This window comes from Herpailurus yagouaroundi, unplaced genomic scaffold (assembly GCF_014898765.1).
Source record: "Herpailurus yagouaroundi ecotype Mexico unplaced genomic scaffold, PumYag 216, whole genome shotgun sequence".
NCBI lineage: Eukaryota > Metazoa > Chordata > Mammalia > Carnivora > Felidae > Herpailurus > Herpailurus yagouaroundi.
This window is the reverse complement of record NW_024412447.1, coordinates 10124258-10141993: the sequence shown is the minus strand read 5'-3', so window position 1 is coordinate 10141993 and position 17736 is coordinate 10124258. Positions and strand designations below refer to the sequence as shown.

The 17736-nt window shown below is 56.5% G+C and overlaps 2 protein-coding genes across 2 annotated transcripts; one reads left to right on the top strand and one right to left on the bottom strand.

The window, feature by feature from the left end:
- The first annotated feature begins 10346 nt into the window (after nucleotides 1–10346).
- METTL27 (methyltransferase like 27) lies at nucleotides 10347–14256 on the top strand. The gene is given in 7 exon segments (XM_040456145.1): nucleotides 10347–10429; nucleotides 10685–10811; nucleotides 11215–11343; nucleotides 11557–11692; nucleotides 11929–12021; nucleotides 13861–13981; nucleotides 13983–14256. Coding segments are annotated over 6 exon segments (729 nt in total). The 5' UTR covers nucleotides 10347–10429; nucleotides 10685–10688; the 3' UTR covers nucleotides 14110–14256.
- An 864-nt stretch (nucleotides 14257–15120) lies between these two features.
- Nucleotides 15121–16795, bottom strand: CLDN4 (claudin 4). Its single transcript, XM_040456146.1, has one exon. The coding sequence runs from the start codon at nucleotides 16561–16563 to the stop codon at nucleotides 15934–15936; it is 630 nt and encodes a 209-aa protein (XP_040312080.1). The 5' UTR covers nucleotides 16564–16795; the 3' UTR covers nucleotides 15121–15933.
- Nucleotides 16796–17736: the final 941 nt, after the last annotated feature.

The following is a 17736-nucleotide window of genomic DNA, read 5'->3' as shown; positions in this document are numbered from 1 at the left end:
CCCTGGGGACATCGACTCCGTATCTGGCCCGCCCACATCCCTGGAAGTCCCAAAGTATTCAAGGCCTGGGAAATAGAAATCTTGATTCCCCAAGGCCGCAGGTGACACAGTATTTGGAGGCAGGTGGAAAAGCTCCTTCCCCATCCCCCACCCCCGCCCTCGTCACAAAGAGGAAAAATGAGGTTGTGACTTTTCCTCTCAGACCCTCGTGACACCTGAGACTCTGCTAGAGGAGGACAGGGGAGGAAGGTTGTACTGACCTAAAGGCCCCAGGGTCCAGGAGAGAGGCAGAGACTGCAGGAAAGGGGACAGTTTGCTGAGCTAGCCCGCTCAGGGCAACCAGGAGGCCACAGGCTGCCTGGAGCATCCCTGAAAGTTTGCAGGAGGCTGGGATTAGGATCAAAGGCCTAGAATTCTGGGAGAACCAGAACCTCGATCCCAGCATTTCTCACGTTGCTTTTCTGTCTGGGTCCCGGCAGGTGGCCCCAGGAGGCTGCAGGAGGAGGCTCTCACGCCGTTTAGAAATGTTTTTAAAGCTCTCCCTCTGCTGGACAGGCTACCATAGTGTGGGGCTCAGTGACTCAGCCCCTCTGTGCCCATCAGAAGGGTGGGCGCCGCCTCAGCCCTTGCACACAGCGTGATTTCCGTCCTCGCCTGCCACCTCAGCCAGGCACCTTGTGCAGGATACAACCTGCCCAACTGGACATGGAAGCCTGCCATTATGAATCCCTGGAACAGAAAGAATGACCTCTGCCCAGGGCAGTCCTGTTTGCCCCTTTGTTTCCTCTCCTGGGGCAACAGCTGAGGGCTGGAGGGTGCAGCGTGCAAAGTCCCTCCACTCTGTCCTCTGCCTTGCCTCTCCCCCTCCCACCCTCTGTGGCTGCAACATTATGGCAATGGGGGGGGGGGTCACTGGGGCTTCAGAAAGGCCTCCTTCCTGTGGGGTGCCTGGGTGGCTCAGTCAGTTGAGCGTCTGACTTTGGCTCAGGTCATGATCTCACGGCTCGTGAGTTTGAGCCCCACATCGGGCTCTGTGCTGACAGCTCAGAGCCTGGATCCTGTTTCAGATTCTGTGTCTCCCTCTCTCTCTGACCTTCCCCCATTCATGCTCTGTCTCTCTCTGTCTCAAAAATGAATAAACGTTAAAAAAAATTTTTTTTAATTTTTTTTTAAAAAAAGAAAAGCCTCCTTGAGCTAAGTTTTGAAGGATGGGTAGGAAGTTCCCAGAGGAAGTGGGAAGGATGGTCCAGACAGAGGGAACAGCATGATTCAAACAATTTCGTCTTACTAGAGCATAAAGCGGGAGGCAGGGAAGAGCACAAGGCAAGTGGTGAGATCGGCAAGGGCCACATAGGCCACAGAATATTCTACATGACACAGTGAGAGCCATCAAAAAGCCAAGGCAAGGAGGTTGCTGTGGGCTCCAAGACAGTCCCTTCAGCTCATGAGGAAGTGAGACTAGGGCAAAGGCGTCTGGGGTGGGGGAGGGGAGCTCAAACAGTTCCCAAGCTTGGTCCCCAAGTTAGATTTCAGCAAGGCCTCTCTGTGGCTCGGTGCTTGCCCAGACCACAGGAGGGGAGGGACCCAGAGGGGTCTGCAAGGCTGGAAATACAGTGACAGAGGTCAGGACCTCCCCTGACCTAGTCCCGGCCACGCAGTTACCATCGGTCAGAAAACCCAGAGTCACCTGGTCGCCTTCCTTCTTCATCTTCCTGCCCAGCCACCTCCAGAGACCAGGACCATGAATTTCGCTCACTACGATGTCCCATGCCTGGACCAGTGCCAGGTGCACAGTAGGAATTCCACAAATATTTGTTGAATTAATGAGCAAATGAAGGAGTACCTGCCTGGAGATCCCTACCTGCTAGGCTGCGTGTAAGGGCGGCAAGAACGGCTCCATATCAACTCGGATCCTTAGGTGGGGAGCCCTCCACCACTTCCTCTTTCATTCTCAACACCTAGGTTCAAGGCCATCTTGCACTACTGTGCTGTGTAACCTTGGGCAATAACTACCTCCCCGCCTGGCCCTATCTGCACCTTGCAGGGTAACGGGGACGACCAGGTGGGATAGCCCAGTTATCAGTGGCCGCCGCCTTGCCCGACGCCAGGGGGCGCCATTCCTCTCCCCATGCCTCCCTGCGCAGACTCCCTTCCCCAGCTCAGAACCCAGGGCTAGAGAAGGGCCGGGAGCCCACTTTGGACTTGCTTCGTTCCTGGCGTTCGAGGTCGCTCAGGTGCTCCCCTGCGGATGCAGGACGGCAATGTGACCGCGCGGGGGCAGCAGACACCGGGGGCGCGGGCCCGGCGCACCTGCGCGCGCTGCTGAACTTGGTGGAAAGTTTGGGGTTGCTGTGTTGTCCCCTGTTAGTCTGCGAGGCCGGTTTCCCTGTGACAACAACCTTGGGGCATCCTGAGGAACTCGACCGGGGCACAGGTGCTGTCATGGCTGGGTTGTTGGAGGCGAAACCACGAGAAATAATCGTGTTTTTTCTTTCTTTCATGTTCCAATATGATTTCATGTTCCAATAGATATTTATTTCATATCTACTTCTTTTTTTCCCCCCAGAAAGACACAACAATGATAAATATGCCTTCATACTTATTGGAATTTGTATTTTTTGTTTTCTAAAAATGGCTTTATCGAAGCTACTTAAATGCAAATAATGATAATAATAATAATGAATTCAGGAGAACCTAATCCTGGTTAAGGGACAAGATTTTGGAGTCCGTTTGAAAAGACCTCTGACGCTTAATCACAGGTCTGTGCTTCCGGCCCAAATTCCTTTATCTGTAAAACTGGGATATACTTTGTGGAATCTAGCAGGTGAGGTTGTGTGGGAAGCAGTCAATGAAACAGGGTCTGGGAAGTGCTTTTAGCAGTATCTGCCCCCACCCCCACCCCCACCCCCACCAGTGCCTGGAGGCTTTGGGGTAAATGAAGTCAGCATCTGTGCATTGAAAAGTTGAAAAGTGGGGCACCTGGGTGGCTCAGTCGCTTAAGCGTCCCACTTCAGCTCAGGTCATGATCTCATTGTTCGTGAGTTCGAGCCCCACATCGGGCTCTGTGCTGAGAGCTCAGAGCCTGGATCCTGCTTCGGATTCTGTGTCTCCCCCTCTCTCTACCCCTCCCCAGCTCACGCTCTGTGTCTGTCTCTCAATAATAAATAAACATTTAAAAAATTTTTATTTATTTTTTTTCAACGTTTATTTATTTTTGGGACAGAGAGAGACAGAGCATGAACGGGCGAGGGGCAGAGAGAGAGGGAGACACAGAATCGGAAACAGGCTCCAGGCTCTGAGCCATCAGCCCAGAGCCCGACGCGGGGCTCGAACTCACGGACCGTGAGATCGTGACCTGGTTGAAGTCGGACGCTTAACCGACTGCGCCACCCAGGCGCCCCACGTTTATTTATTTTTGAGACAGAGAGAGACGAGCATGAACGGGGGAGGGTCAGAGAGAGGGAGACACAGAATCCGAAACAGGCTCCAGGCTCTGAGCTGTCAGCACAGAGCCCAACGCGGGGCTCGAACTCACGGACCGCGAGATCATGACCTGAGCCGAAGTGGGCCGCCTAACCGACTGAGCCACCCAGGCGCCCCTGTATACGGATATTCAAAACAGCAGGTTGTGCACCTTCAACATACGCGACTTTTATTAAAAGGAACAAAGGAAAATGTTCCTCGGTGCTCACTCACTCACCTCGCCGTTCAAATCACGTTGTTGCCAAAAAATTCTGTAACCATCTTACCGCCGCCTCCAGCCACCGGCCATTTGCTCCTGCCCCCCCACTCCCACTGTCACCACCCTGGCCCAAGTGACCGATAAACTCTTTGTTGCTGAATCTGGTGCAGAGACACTGTGAGCAAAGCCAAAAGGTAGCTTTGGCCTGGGAGAAATGTCTGCGACTCACACAGTAGTCCCAGAATCAGTATCCAGAATGGACAGAACATCTAAGGAACTCCTACCAACATAAAGATAGATAAGATGAAATCAAGTGACTGTAGAACACATAGGCAAAGGCAATTCACAGCAGAGGAAACCCAAAGAGCCAATAAACGTGTGCGAAGCTGCCACCCTCCTTAGTAATCAAGGGAAACGCAAATGAAAACCACAATGAGATAACTCTCTCATGTCATTTGCAAAGACAAAAAAAGTCTGACAAAAATGTGTCGGTGAGTCCACGGGGGCAACCAGAGCATCAGACGTGACACGCGTCCTGACCTGGCAGATCCGTTTGTTTCTCAGACTCAGGGGGCCATGCCCGTTGCACACGCATGTGAAACCGAAATGAGTTCACAAGACAGTAATTGCCCTTACCACATGCAGCGTGTGTTCTCTATTCGATCCATTTCACAAGGAACTGAATTGTTTTCCTTACCCCCTACTGGGCTGCAAGCCCCATTTTGTAAAGCACTCCTTCCAGAAGTATTCATTTGTGAACAAAGGAACATGTGCAAGACTATTTGTGGCAGCATCTTTTCCCATCAATAGGGAAATGGAAATGAATTGGACGGATCTGTTTGAGAGATGACTACGCGGTGGTGACAATGAATGAGATCTGTATACACCAATGTGGAAGGGTCTCAAAAACGTAGCGTTAAGTGATGAAAAGGGGGAAGTCGCAGAGTAAGCACTATAAAATGATGGCATTCATATGAATTTTCTCAACCCCATTAGCAACATTATCTTGTTCTGGACATGTGTAGTAAAAATACAAAAACAAGACCCAGAAGGTCCCGCCCATTCAGGGTGGTAGCTGGGTCCCTGGGGCAGCAGAGCGGGGAGAGAGGAATTCAGAGGAAATGTCACCTTCATCTATAATGCTCTCTTTTTCTACATTCACATATTCTGAAGCAATGACAAAATGCTAATATTTGTTCATTCCGGGTAGCAGATACCTGAAAGTTGAGAACCAGCCAGTCACGCAGAGATCTGAAAGAAGGATGATCCAGACCCCAAAACAGCAGTGCAAATGTCCTGAGGTAACCACGGCATGTTCCAAGAAGCAGCAGAGGCTAGGACAGTGGAGTGAGGAGAAAGGTTAGGGAGGAGGATGGTAAAGAATTTGGAATTTAGGTCTTAAGCAGGAGAGTGAGCTCATCAAGTGACTGTGAAAACATCATTCTGGTTGGGCATATTTTGTTAGCTATCAAAACTGAGGGACGAACAAAATACATGGGGATCATTGTGCCAATCTCTTCTTTTGTGTGTTTGGAATTTTCCATAAAAATTTTACAAACAATAATCGATACCACCTGGCTGGCTACTATGAGGAAAATGGACTGTGGGTGGGGGGCAGAGGGGAGGCAGGGAGCCCAGTGAGGAGGCTGCACAAGGGGTCTGGCTGAGAGGGCAGGAGTAAACGGGACCAGAGTGGCAGAGGCGGAAGGGAGAGGTAATAGCATTTGCCGAAGACAGAATGTGGGATGGGGGAATAATGGCTTGGGCTTCGCCCCTGGGTGCATAGTGGTTCTGGAAGACGAGAAGGAGGAGGACAAGGAGGGGCAGGTTTGGGAGTGGGGACAAGGAAAGCCGGGTTTGGGCACGATGCCAGACAGAGGCCCGTGGCCTCCAAGGGGAGATATCAGGTACTCAGAGTCCAGAGTTCAGGGGAGAGTCAGGGCTTGGAGTCACCTCTTTGGGACTCGCTGGCGTATAAATAGTATTTAAAACCACGGGACAAAAGGACATCATCTGGAAAGTGGGTGCAGATAGAGACCAAAAAAAAAAAAAAAAAAAGGCCCAGGACTGAGGGGTGGGGCGCTCTCCTACTTGAGAAGGAAGAGGGGAGAGAAGTGAAGAGGCAGGAAAGGAGACAGGAAACCAAAAGGAAGAGAGGTTGCTCTTTTGTCCCCACCCCCCTCCCAACCCCCCCCGCCCCCCCCCCCCCCGACCTGCAGACCCCATAGTTGTTCAGGCCTCCAGCTCTTGCCCCTGGGCACCTGAGTCCGCCCAGTCCACTCCCCACACTGCCTTCTGGGCGTCTTTGTGAAAATGAAGGTATGACACTGTAACTCCTCACGGCCCATCCAGGGTTAGAGAGCCAGTCCCAGCCTGGTGGCCGGGCCCCTTGTGGCCTGGGCCCCTGCACACATCAGCCACACCCCTGCGGATGCTCCCGCCCATCAGACGCAGGTGCACATGTAAGCACACCCACCTTGTATCAGCAGCCCGTCCCCCTCTCCCTCCTTTCCCCGAGTTGCGTTTCTGACACTTGTGTCCGGAAGCATCCCGACTGACCCCCACGGCCTCATGCATGCACACCTCCCACCCTCCCACGCCTGGCCCCCGAAAGCCGTGCCTTCCCCCAGAGCTCTTGCCCATTGGCATCGACCACCATGTCTTGTGTGTGGGCCATCTTGGCCTAACGTGGCCTCACCCTTGTCCGCTTGACCCTTTCCCGCTGCCCACTCTGGCCACAGGATGACACCCCCCCCCCCCCCGCCCCGTCCTCAGCCACCTGCAGCCCTTGGCTCCGGCTTGTACATCTGTGAGGTTAGACAATAGTTTTGAAACATGAACTCCTGCTTTTCACCCCAGACTAGTTTTGGGGGGCGGTCTGGATGGTGTCCACTGCTCCAGGGGAGGGTCATTATCAGCAAAAGGCACAGGAAAGGCTTTGGAGTTCCAAAGCGTTGGACTTAAGGGGGCTTATGACAGGGAGCAAGATCAGTTGATGTGTCAGAGAAGGGCCTCCTGCCCTGAGGCTGGGACAGTTTCCCAGGCTCTGGAAGGGGAGGAATGGAGTGGGCTCTGGGGAGAGAAGCCGGTCAGGCCTGGGGTCCAAGCCTGGGAGCCCCCACCAGTACCCCGCATGGCAAGTCTCATTCTCCATCACGGCCCAGGAGCCATTGCTATAGAAGCCATGTTGGTGCCCACAAACCACACAGCCCCCGTCAGCAAGTGGGGTACCACCGAGTGGAGATACCGAGGGGCTGTGGGGACAGATATGCTGGCCCCCCAGGGCCTCCCCAAGTTCTGTCATGGAGCCACCCAGGCCACCCTCTGATGGTCCAACAGGACCACCTTTGGGGCTATCCACCTTACCTACGGGGACATTCCTCGTGACGACATCCTTCAACCCCATAGTGCCCACCTACATTAACCCCAGACAAAGGAGTGGCCCTGGACACCCAGTGGTGGGGGGTGGGAGGGGTGCTTAGAAGGAAAAGCCTGAACACAGATACTGAGGAGACAGTGCCCAGAGCCCGAACAGGAGAAGACACCCATCTCCCCCACCCTGCTGGACCGGGGTAGAGTGGGGGCTGTTTCTGACTCACCCCTGTGACTCCGGTGCCCTGCCCAGGGCCTGATAAACATTAGGTGCACAATAAATATTTATTGGCCTAAATGAAACATGAGGCTATAGAGATGAGGCCCACGCTGTCCGATGACTGAGCCAGTCCCCACCCCCAACCTCCCCCTCCCGACTCACCTGCTAGTGACCACTCTGGGCTGACGATGTGACCCAAACTGGCCAATGGGATGAAGAACTCCTGGCCCTGGGCTCCCAATAAGGTTTTTGTGATGATGAATAGTCTGAGCTGGCCTAGCGTTTTGCCCTTTCCCCTTCATCCTGTCCTGTTGGGAGGTGCAGCAGCCATGAAGAGGTGACAGTCAGGAGCGCAAAGGCCTCCGTGCAAAAGGTGGCAGAGAAGGAAGATGACAAGAACCTGGGTCGCTGATGGCATAAGTGAGCCTCTGACCCGACTGCCCAGTCTCAGCTTTCTGTACGAGTCTCGTAAATCTCTCTGTGTTTTAGCTGCAGCTTCGCACGTATTCTGTTCTGTCAGCTGAGCACAACGGACTCACGACACATTCACCGGACACCGTTGGACTAAAACAGATTTGGGTTGGGATCTTGGCAGGTGACAGCTGACATCTGGATTTCCTCCCCTACCTCCACTCCCCCAAAACTGCTCTTGCCGAGGTCACCGTGTCAACGACGGGAAATGACGTTATTGTAACGGACAATCCTGAAATCGCGGCTCAACACAATGAAGTGGGTTTCTTGTTCATGTTACAGTCCCGTGCAGGTGGGGGCGGGGGAGGTGGATTGCACTACACACAATCATTTAGGGTCCCCGACTTCGTCGTCTGGCAGCCCCACTCTCCTCTGGGCGCCTGGACCCTGTTCCATGGAGGATCGGATAGGAAGTGTTTACGGTCCAGGTCTGGAAATAAAGCACTTTACCAAGATCTGCCTTCTATCGGCCAGAATTCAACCACACGGACACGCCAACATACAAGGGAGGCTGGGGCACGTTGTCTAACTCAGGGAGAGGTGGTAAATTTGGCCACCGGTGTATGCTGTCAGGGTCTCCCTCGGCCCCCAAAGACCTCCACATCCTTATATCCAGGGCTCACTTCCGAAGCCTCATTTTACGCCACCTCTCGACACGCCTCAGTGTTGGCCATTCCTCATCTCTTTGAGACTCTTCTGTTCTTGGCATCCTTCCCAACTTCTCTGGGTTTTCTCCAGCTCTCCTAGACACTCCTCTTCCACCCTGAAGGGTTAGGGGTCCTCAGGTTCCATCCTTCTCGTCTCATCCTTTCTTATCTCTCCCTGCACATCCCACCATTATTGGCTGCCTCAATCACTGGCTATACTCGTGACCCTGAATCTGTCTCCCGCCTGTCCTGTCTCCTGAGCTCAAGACTCTGGCATTAAACATCCTCCTGGACATCTTCACGTAGACCCCTCAAACTCAACAACCCCAAGCGGTTAATATCCTCTTTGCCCCCAAACCTGCTCCTCCTCCCGGGCTTCCCTGGCTGTGAATGGCACCATCATCCACCCAAAGTCTCAACTCCCAACGACTCGCTTCCCCAGGCCACGCGCTCTCAATCACCAAAGCCCTGCTGCCTCGACCGCCTAAACGTCTCTGACCTTCATCCACTCCTCTCCACAGCCATGACCGCTACCCAAGTTCATGCTACCATCACCTCCCTCCTGGACACCTGTAACAAACTCCCAAACTCCACCTGTCCAAACTCTGATCCCCAAGGGTCCTCTAGGCTAGTGCTTCTGAAACTTCAGCTGCATAGAAATCAGCTGGAGAGTTTGTTTAAAGTAGATTTCTGGGGGCACCTTGGTGGTTCAGTCCATTAAGTGTCTGACCTGATTTCAGCTCAGGTCATGATCTCACTGCTCATGAGTTTGAGCCCCACGTCAGGCTCTGTGCTGAGAGTGTGGAGCCTGCTTGAGATTCTCTCTCCCTCCCTGTCTCTGTCTCCCTCTGCCCTTCCCCCACTTTCTCTTTCTCTCTCTCAAGATATCTTTTCTTCTTTTGTCGTTTAAATTTTTTAACGCTTATTTCTTTTTGAGAGAGGCAGAATACGAGAGGAGGAGGGGCAGAGAGAGACAGAGACACAGAATCCAAAACAGGTTCCAGGCTCCAAGCTATCAGTACAGAGCCGACACTGAGCTTGAACCTATGAGCTGTGAGATCATGACCTGAGCCAAAGTCAAGACACTCAACCCACTGAGCCACCCAAGTGCCCTCTCTCTAAAAATAAATAAACTTTAAAAAAAAAAAAAAAAGTAGATTTCTGGGCCCCTCCCAGCCCCCCCTCCCCCCCACCCTGCAATCTGATTCTCATTCTATTGGTCTGGAATGGGGCTCAAGAATTTGCATTTCTAAAAACCTCCCGTAAGGGGGTCCCCTGGAGCAACCAGAGCTAAAGATGCTGGAGCAGAGGATGCAAGTTTTGGGACCATACTTTGAGCAGCAAGGATCTCCGCGCTGTCCAAAACGGAGGCCACTAGCCACAGATGGCTATTTAAATTACTAAGGCAAAATAAAACTCAAAATTCAGTTCCTCAGTAGCACTAGCCACATTTCAAATGCTCAATGCCACATGTAGCTACTGTATTGAAAAGCGTACAGTATAGAATATTTCCATTACCACAGAAAGTTATACAGGATAGCGTTGCCCAGGCCGTGGGGACCGTTCTAAAAATGAAGGCTGATCCTGGGCACCCCCCCCCCCCCTTTTTTTTTATTTTTTAAGGTTTATTTATTTTTGAGAGGGGGGAGGGGCAGAGAGAGGGAGACACAGAAGCTGAAGAAGGCTCCAGGCTCTGAGCTGTCAGCACAGACCTAGGCCCCCCCCTTCCCCCTAAGATTTCAGAGGCTCTCACTTCCTAATGAAGGATATCGAGAGCCCGGAGGGCACAGAGATGCTCCTAAACGCGGATACCCTGAACACGCTTCGGAAAGTCTGTATCTCTCCGGGCTAGAAAGAGGCCAAGAACTTTGAGCTCGTTGGCTGGTAGCGGGGGCGGCTGCCAGCGCTTTCCTTTGATTGGGTACTTTCTCATAGCGGAAAGCCAATCATCCAGGGAGGTGGGGGCGGGGCCCGGCTCGCCGTACAGGCCCCGCCCCGAGTTCCGGCTCTAAGCACCGCGGGAGAGTCCGATTGGCGGTGAGTTCTGACCCTTTACCTGCTTAAAGACCATTAGGTCCAGGACGCCAGCTCACCGCTTAAAGAGTGGGGAGGTAGGGTCATGTCCTCCCTCCGGCCACAGGGAGCACCCCTCCCCCAAGCCCTGAACTCCAGGTGTTACAGTCTCGCCCTCTGTGTGTTCAGTGTCACCGCCTGTGAAATGGGATTGGGTGGGAGGGGTGGGAATGGGAGAAATTGCAGTGTCCCTCGGACACGAAGGCTGTGTCCCCACAGGAGGATGGCGCAGGAGGAGGGCGGGAGCCTGTCCGAAGTGCGGGCCCGGGTGGGGGCATCACATGGCATCACCGACCTGGGCCACAAGCTGCACTTCTATGACCGCTGGGCTCCAGACTATGACCAGGTAAACTGGCCAGGCTCCTTCCCCTCTCTCCTCTTGCTTGCCCAGCCTCAACTTTCCTATCTCTAAAGAGGGAATAATTTGCTTTGCATCATCGCAGGTTGGCTTGTGAGAATGAGGTGAGACCCGGCAGTCCTGCCTCCTCAAGGACTGGCCCCCTCTTCGGCTCATCCACAGTAGCTCTGCCCTCTGACCAGCCCCATGTTTCCATATTGGCAGCCCCTTGAACAGGAAACAAGACCTCTCTACCCTGGGACTGCACCTGGAGGAGGTGCCAATACACACACACACACACACACACACACACACACACAGCTTGGCCTGTTTAATTCCTAGACCACCCTACACAGAGGTCACCCAAACACTGGGGCACGGGGTGCCGGTCAGCTCAGTATTCTGTCCCCAGGATGTGGCCGCCCTGCAATACCGCGCCCCCCGCCTCGCAGTAGACTGCCTTACCCAAGCCCTTCCGGGCCCACCCCATGCTGCCCTGATCCTGGATGTGGCCTGTGGCACCGGCCTGGTGGCTGCTGAGGTGAGGCCTCCCCACATCCCCTGTCCTCTCTTCAACTCCCCACTCGCTCAAATTTCCTCCCACCCCTGGCCCCAGAACTCTGCCTCCCTGCTCAGACTCACCGGTCCCAAACACGTGGACTACATTTACTGCGGAGCCTGCTGCCCTCCCCAGGTGCAGGGACCCAGCTGGGAGATGGCAGGTGTGAACTGTGACTGAGTCCCCCCACCTTAGCTGCAGGCTCGGGGCTTCCTCCAGCTGCATGGGGTGGATGGGAGCCCAGGGATGCTGGAACGGGCCCGAGCCCGTGGCCTCTACCAGAATCTCAGCCTCTGCGTCCTGGGCCAGGAGCCTCTGCCCAGTTCTGAAGGTACTTCCCTTCCCACCCAGGCACCTTGACAGTGAGTGCCCTTCTCTTGTCCAGCCTCCATCCTCCTTGCTGAGCCCTTCACAAGCCCCCGCCCACACTGAGCCCTATGAACCCCCACCGGGACCCTCTCTGAGCCCCTGTGAGCCCCTCTCTCTGAGCCCTCTACCCCGTGATCTGATGTCATCCCTGTGGGTATCATGAGGCCACACCAAAGACAGACCCCACACTCCACACAGGGACCTTCGATGCAGTACTGATGGTGGGTGCCCTCAGCGATGGCCAGGTGCCCTGCAGTGCGATACCTGAGCTTCTGCGAGTTACCAAGCCAGGTGAGGAGCAGGTCCATCCAACCCCACGTGAATGCCTTCCCCGGGGGGGCCCCCGGCCCCCGCACACCCACAGACCCACTAACCTCCGAATGTCTCAGGCTAAGCGAGGGGCAGGGTCCTGCCCAGGGTCACACAGCCTAGCCTAGCTTCCCAGCCACCAGCTGCCACCAACAACAGACCCAGGCAAGCAGGCAGGGCAGACCGGTAGCCAGCTTGCCCTCTTATCCACTGGGCAGCTCCACTCCCCCTGGCTCTGTTTCCTCGCCTCTGAGCGGTGACAGAGCCCCTTCCCCAATGGATCGCAGTGAGCGCTGAGTGAAAAGACGTGTCTGAGGCCTTTGCTCCAGTCCTGGCACTCAGTGGGGGCTCAGTTCAGTTCCCTCGTCTTCCGGCTCCCTCACGAACTCACTGACAACTGTCAGGTGAGTCTCTTGCTCTTTCCTGGTCTCAGTTTCCTCATCTGTGAAATGGGCTGCTCAGGTGAGATGATAGACGTGAGCACTTTTTGTAACCTCCACCCCTGGGTTGATGTGCAGCTAAGGGTTGTGTTTACTGTGCTCCTCCTGTGTGCCTTGTCCCGTGCTGGCCTCTGCTCTGGAGGGGGGGTACGCACCCTGCCCTCTGGGCTTCGATCACCAACCCACTGCACCCCACTGCACCCCAGGAAGGGGCGTGGGGAAAAGGACCAGGGCACACGCTCTGAGAATTCAGGGAAGAGAGGCATTTCCGGGGGACAGGCGGGGGGGGGGGGGGCGCTGACGGCAGTGGGCACAGGAACACAGCCACAGGCCGAAACAGGTCAGGAAGACAGCCACGGGGAGTCAGAGGCAGAAAGGAGCATGGGGGACTGAGCAGACAGGTGCTGAGGCCCTGACTTGGCTGCAGGATGGGCTCAGGAAGCCCTAAAGTGGGCCTGTGGCAGCAAGGCCGCATCCTCTCCCTGTCCCCCTCGCCTCCACTGCCAGGAGCCGGGCCTGTGGCTAAGCCTGGGCAGGTCTGGGCAGGCTTCAGCCTCAGGGAGCAGGGTCTTCGATGGGGTCAGACAGAGAGGTAGTGGTGGGGCTCAAGAGAACAGGAAACCCCCATTGGCATAACCAGCCCCACCCGCGCTTGTCAGGCCCCTGAGCTGGCTAGAGCCCCGTCTGCTGCGCCCCTGTCACAGGCTCCCCTGCTTTGGAGCCTTTCCTCTCACGGAGCCCCAGCCACCCACCCTGCAGGGCCCAGCTTCTCCTCCCCGCTTCCTCCAGGAAGCCTTCCAGACACTGGCCTCTTCTACATGTATCTGAGCCCGCACTGGGCATGCTATAGGTGTCTAGGGAACACCAGAAAGGATATGTCACTCATTCATTCAGCCGGCGCTTAAATGTGGTCCTTCCTGTGAGACCCAGAAACGAGCCCCACTCTGTAAGCTGGGAAACTGCAGCTCAGAGAGGTGATGGGACTTACCCAAGGTCCCAAGTGCTTCCTTCCTGTGCATCCAGACACACCACATCCTCCGGCAGAGGGGCTGGGTGAGCACTGAGGAGGGAGTCCCCTCTGTCCAGGGGATTAAGCCAAGAGTTCCCAGCGTAAAGGACGCGTGAGCCTGGAAGTTGGTATAGGAGGCTAAAAACGCAGAAGGGTATTCCTCGAGGCAGGAACAGTGAGCAGCAAAGGCATGGAGATAGGAAAAGGCTGGCGGTGGGGGGGCGCCCCCCCCCCCCAGAATGTACGCCCTTGAGGGAAGAGCAGGAAAGATAACCTTTCCCGGAAGGGGTGGGCCTAGAGCCTGGAACCAGGGCTCCTGCCCCTCCCCCACTCACCTCTTCCCCCCCCACCCCCACCCCCGTCTCTCCCTAGGGGGGCTGGTGTGTCTGACCACCCGGACCAACCCATCCAACCTTCACTACAAGGAGGCCCTGGAGGCTACCCTGGACAGGCTGGAGCAGGCCGGGGCGTGGGAACGCCTAGTGGCCTGGCCTGTGGACCAGTGGGAACTGGCCACATCCGAGCTTGAGGTGGTGCCCAGAACTTCTGACAGCGATGGCTTCATCTCTGGCATCGTCTACCTGTACCGAAAGCAGGAGGGGGCCCAGGTGGAGGGAGTGAGGCCCAGTCCTCAGCCCCCAGCTGGCCTCTGACCCTCTCATCCAGGTCTCCTCCAGGCCCGTCCTTGGGCCTCCTCTGCTTCATCTGTAAAATGGGGCCCCTGAGCCAACCTTGCCCATTAAATGAGTCCCAGGAGGGGTAGCAGGACTCTGGCTCTGTGAGTCTCTTCCCCAGGAAACTGACATCCGTCCCTGAGAAGGACAGAAGTGAGAAGAGATGGAGCAGAGAGGGCCCCCACCCCAGGCCGCCCCTGAGCCAGCCCCGACGGGGCCACAGATGTAACTTCCTGACACCTCCCGTGGTGGGCCCTCTCACGCTTACTCGAGGACAGGAAACTCATGCCCGTGCCTCTGGCCTTGGCCAAATACCTTCACATGGCCAGGATTCAGTTTCCTCCTCTCTAAAGGAGCCGGAAAGCTGAGCTCAGGGCGTGTCTGCCCGGTGAAAGGGTTCAGTGACCCCCGGGCCTTGGGGGTATGATCAGGACTAATGATAATTCCTCCACACAGGGACTGTGGGAAGGCTCGTTAGGGAGGAAGACTGAAGCCTGGCCTTCAGGACAAGCAGGATTCCGAGGGGTGGAGAAAGGCAAAAAGAACATTCTAGGCCCACAGCAGGAAACAGCCTGGGCCAAGGCCAGGACGTGGGACCTGGAGGGTGAGCACACCAACCTGGATGCCCAGGTTCGGACAGAGCTGGGACAAAGATGGATAGAGGGCAGGTGGCCCACCCCCCAGGGCTGAGTGTTCTCACGTGGCCTCCCCAGCACTTCCGCAGTGTGTTTCCTATGATCGCCTTGACCTTCCAGCAAACGAAGGGCTTGAGCGAGGTGATTCCCAAGGTGAGGGCGAGCTCTGATTTGTCACAGTTCCTCGAAACCAGGTTGTTGTTGTGGTTTTTTTAAGTGTTCTTGTGTTGACCACCACACAGCGGTCGTACTCCTCCCTCACCCCTGCCCAGGCTTCTAGCCCTCCCCTGCCCACCTTCACGGCTGAAATCAGAAACGATATGGTCTTCCTGTGCACAGGTCCCATTTATTGTAGAAAATTATAGTAATTACCATGACAAACAGATATTAAGTTACAAAACAGAAACCAGAGAGGAGGCAGGGAAAAAAAGGTCCAGGACTTCCTGGGAATGAAGGCCAGAGAAAGACCGTCCCCCCTGCTCTTCCCAGGATGCCCAACGACCTTGGCAGGGGTGGCGAATCCAGGCGTGACCGGTCACAAGAGGCTGGGGTCCTCCTACCCAGGCCGCTGAGGCAGAGCCCTGAGGCTGCAGGGCGGGGGGAGGGAGGGGTGCAGGCAGCATGGGCAGCCTCCGCGGTCTCCTCCCCCACCACCACCCAAACCAGTTTGTAGCGCCTTCACCCCTCCCCTCTAAACCCGTCTGTCAACTCTGTGTCAACTCTGCTCCACGGGCAGGTGGGGGAGCGAGGCGCCAGCCATCCTCACGGCCAACACAAGAGTGGGCCGGGCACCCGCGGAGGCAGAGCCCAAGCAAATTCAGGGCCGTGCTCTCCTGACCGGCAGGAGCCAGCTCCCCCCTCCGCCCCCGCACCCTGTTACTTCCGCCCCCTCTCCTGTGTCCCCGGGGCCAGAGGAGGGCAGCACAGGAGTCTCTTTCTGTCCATCCATCCTTGCTGGCGGAGAGGAGGCTCTGGGTAGGTGTCCGAGGGGGCCGGAAGGGGCTGCCGGCCGGTGGCCTGGCTCAGTCCCTGCTTGTGCAGCCTGCGGCCCGTGGCAGGAACATCCCCGGGGGCACGGGCTGCGCCTTCAGTCCAGGGAGAAGCAAAGCCCGGAGACAGAGCTGAGTGGCGGCACCTTACACGTAGTTGCTGGCCGGGGCGGAGCGGGCGGCAGAGTACTTGGCCGAGTAGGGCTTGTCGGTGCGCGGTGGGCAATTGCAGCACAGCAGGGCCCCCCCGAGGAGCAGCAGGCCCGAGGCGGCCCAGCCGACGTACAGAGAGGCACCCATCTCCCGCTTCTGGCCGGAGGCCACCAGCGGGTTGTAGAAGTCCCGGATGATGTTGTTGGCCGTCCAGGACACCGGCACCATTACCAGCAGGCCGGCCAGAATGAACACCACGCCCGCCACGATCATGGTCTTGGCCTTGGCGCTCTCGTCCTCCACACAGTTGGTGCACTTGCCGCCCACCACGGACAGCAGCACGCCCAGCACGGCCAGGATGATGCAGACGACCATGAGGGCGCGGGCCGCCTGCAGGTCCTGGGGCAGCGCCAGCAGCGAGTCGTATACCTTGCACTGCATCTGGCCGGTGCTCTGCACCACGCAGTTCATCCACAGACCCTCCCAGATGGTCTGCGACGTGACGATGTTGCTGCCGATGAAGGCCGTCACGCGCCACATGGGCAGCGCGCAGCTCAGTATGGCGCCCAGCCAGCCCAGCACGGCCAGCGCGATGCCCATCACCTGTAGTCCCATGGAGGCCATGGCTCGGCGTCTGCCGGGGTCTAGGACCTGGAAGGCTGTGGGGATCCGGCCCCGGGGGGCTGTAGGAATCCAAGCGATGAGGACAGACCCTCGGCGTCTAGAGGGAAGACTTTCACTGCGAGTCCAGAGGCAGAGACAGTCGGCTCAGCTCCTTATCTCTCCAGAGTCAGAAGCACCAGCACAGCGAGTGTGACCGGACCAGTTCCTGTCTCCAGTCTGACAGGAGACTGGAGACTGGAGCAGTTATATGGCTCTTGGGGGGGGGGGAGCAGAGGGAGGGGTTTCCGTCCCTGGGGACTTCCCCTGACCAGTTTCTCTGGATTCCAGAGTCAGGGCCAACAAAGGCCCTTCAAGGCCTCAACCCTGGGCCCCTGAGTCAGGATCCTGGAGAGCCAGTCTCAGGGGAAACTGCCCTCTCCCCACCCCCCCCCACCCCCGCCCCCAGGCCCTTGCTGAGGTCAATCTGGAGGTAGACACTGAGTCACAGTCCACAGGCACCTGGACCCATGGGGCAGCCACGCCCAGCCAGGTTCAGGTCCCGAAGACAGGATCTCCACACCTCAGGGCTCCCTCCTTCCAGGCTTGGGTGGGCAGATGGGGTGGAGACCCTCAGGGAGGGGGTCTGAGGATGAAATCCCCACCCCAATTACTGTAGTCCTGTCCATAGCTCTTCCCCACTGGCCTGATCACTACTGTTCCCATTCTCACCATCCACCCACTTGCCTCACCCGCGTTTTTGGTGTTGGCTCGACGAGGGCAGTTTGGGGAACGAGGGGGGTCTGTTACTTGCTGTCCCCGCTCTTACCACCACCAGGCTTCCCAGCCCTGCCAGAGGAGAAGAGAGAGGGAAACCTGCCCCCCCAACTCCTGCCCCCTACCAGGAGAGTTTCGGTCACCTCCTCCTGGGGCTGCAGCCTGTTTGGCCAGACCTGAGTGGGGGAGATCACCAAGAACACGCTACGGGCCAGACCCTGGGAGCAAAGCCCAGCAAAAGCCTGTTTACTCTGTGAAGACACACAGAGAGGTGGTCAGATAAGGATGGGGGCAAAGTCCCAGGAGGCTTCAAAAGGGAGGAAGAACACAGACAGAATGGAGGTGGGGCTCTGGGAAGGGGGCTTGGAAGGAAAGGGGAGCTGCGTGGTACAACTCTGGGGGTGCAGAGGGCACTGAGGA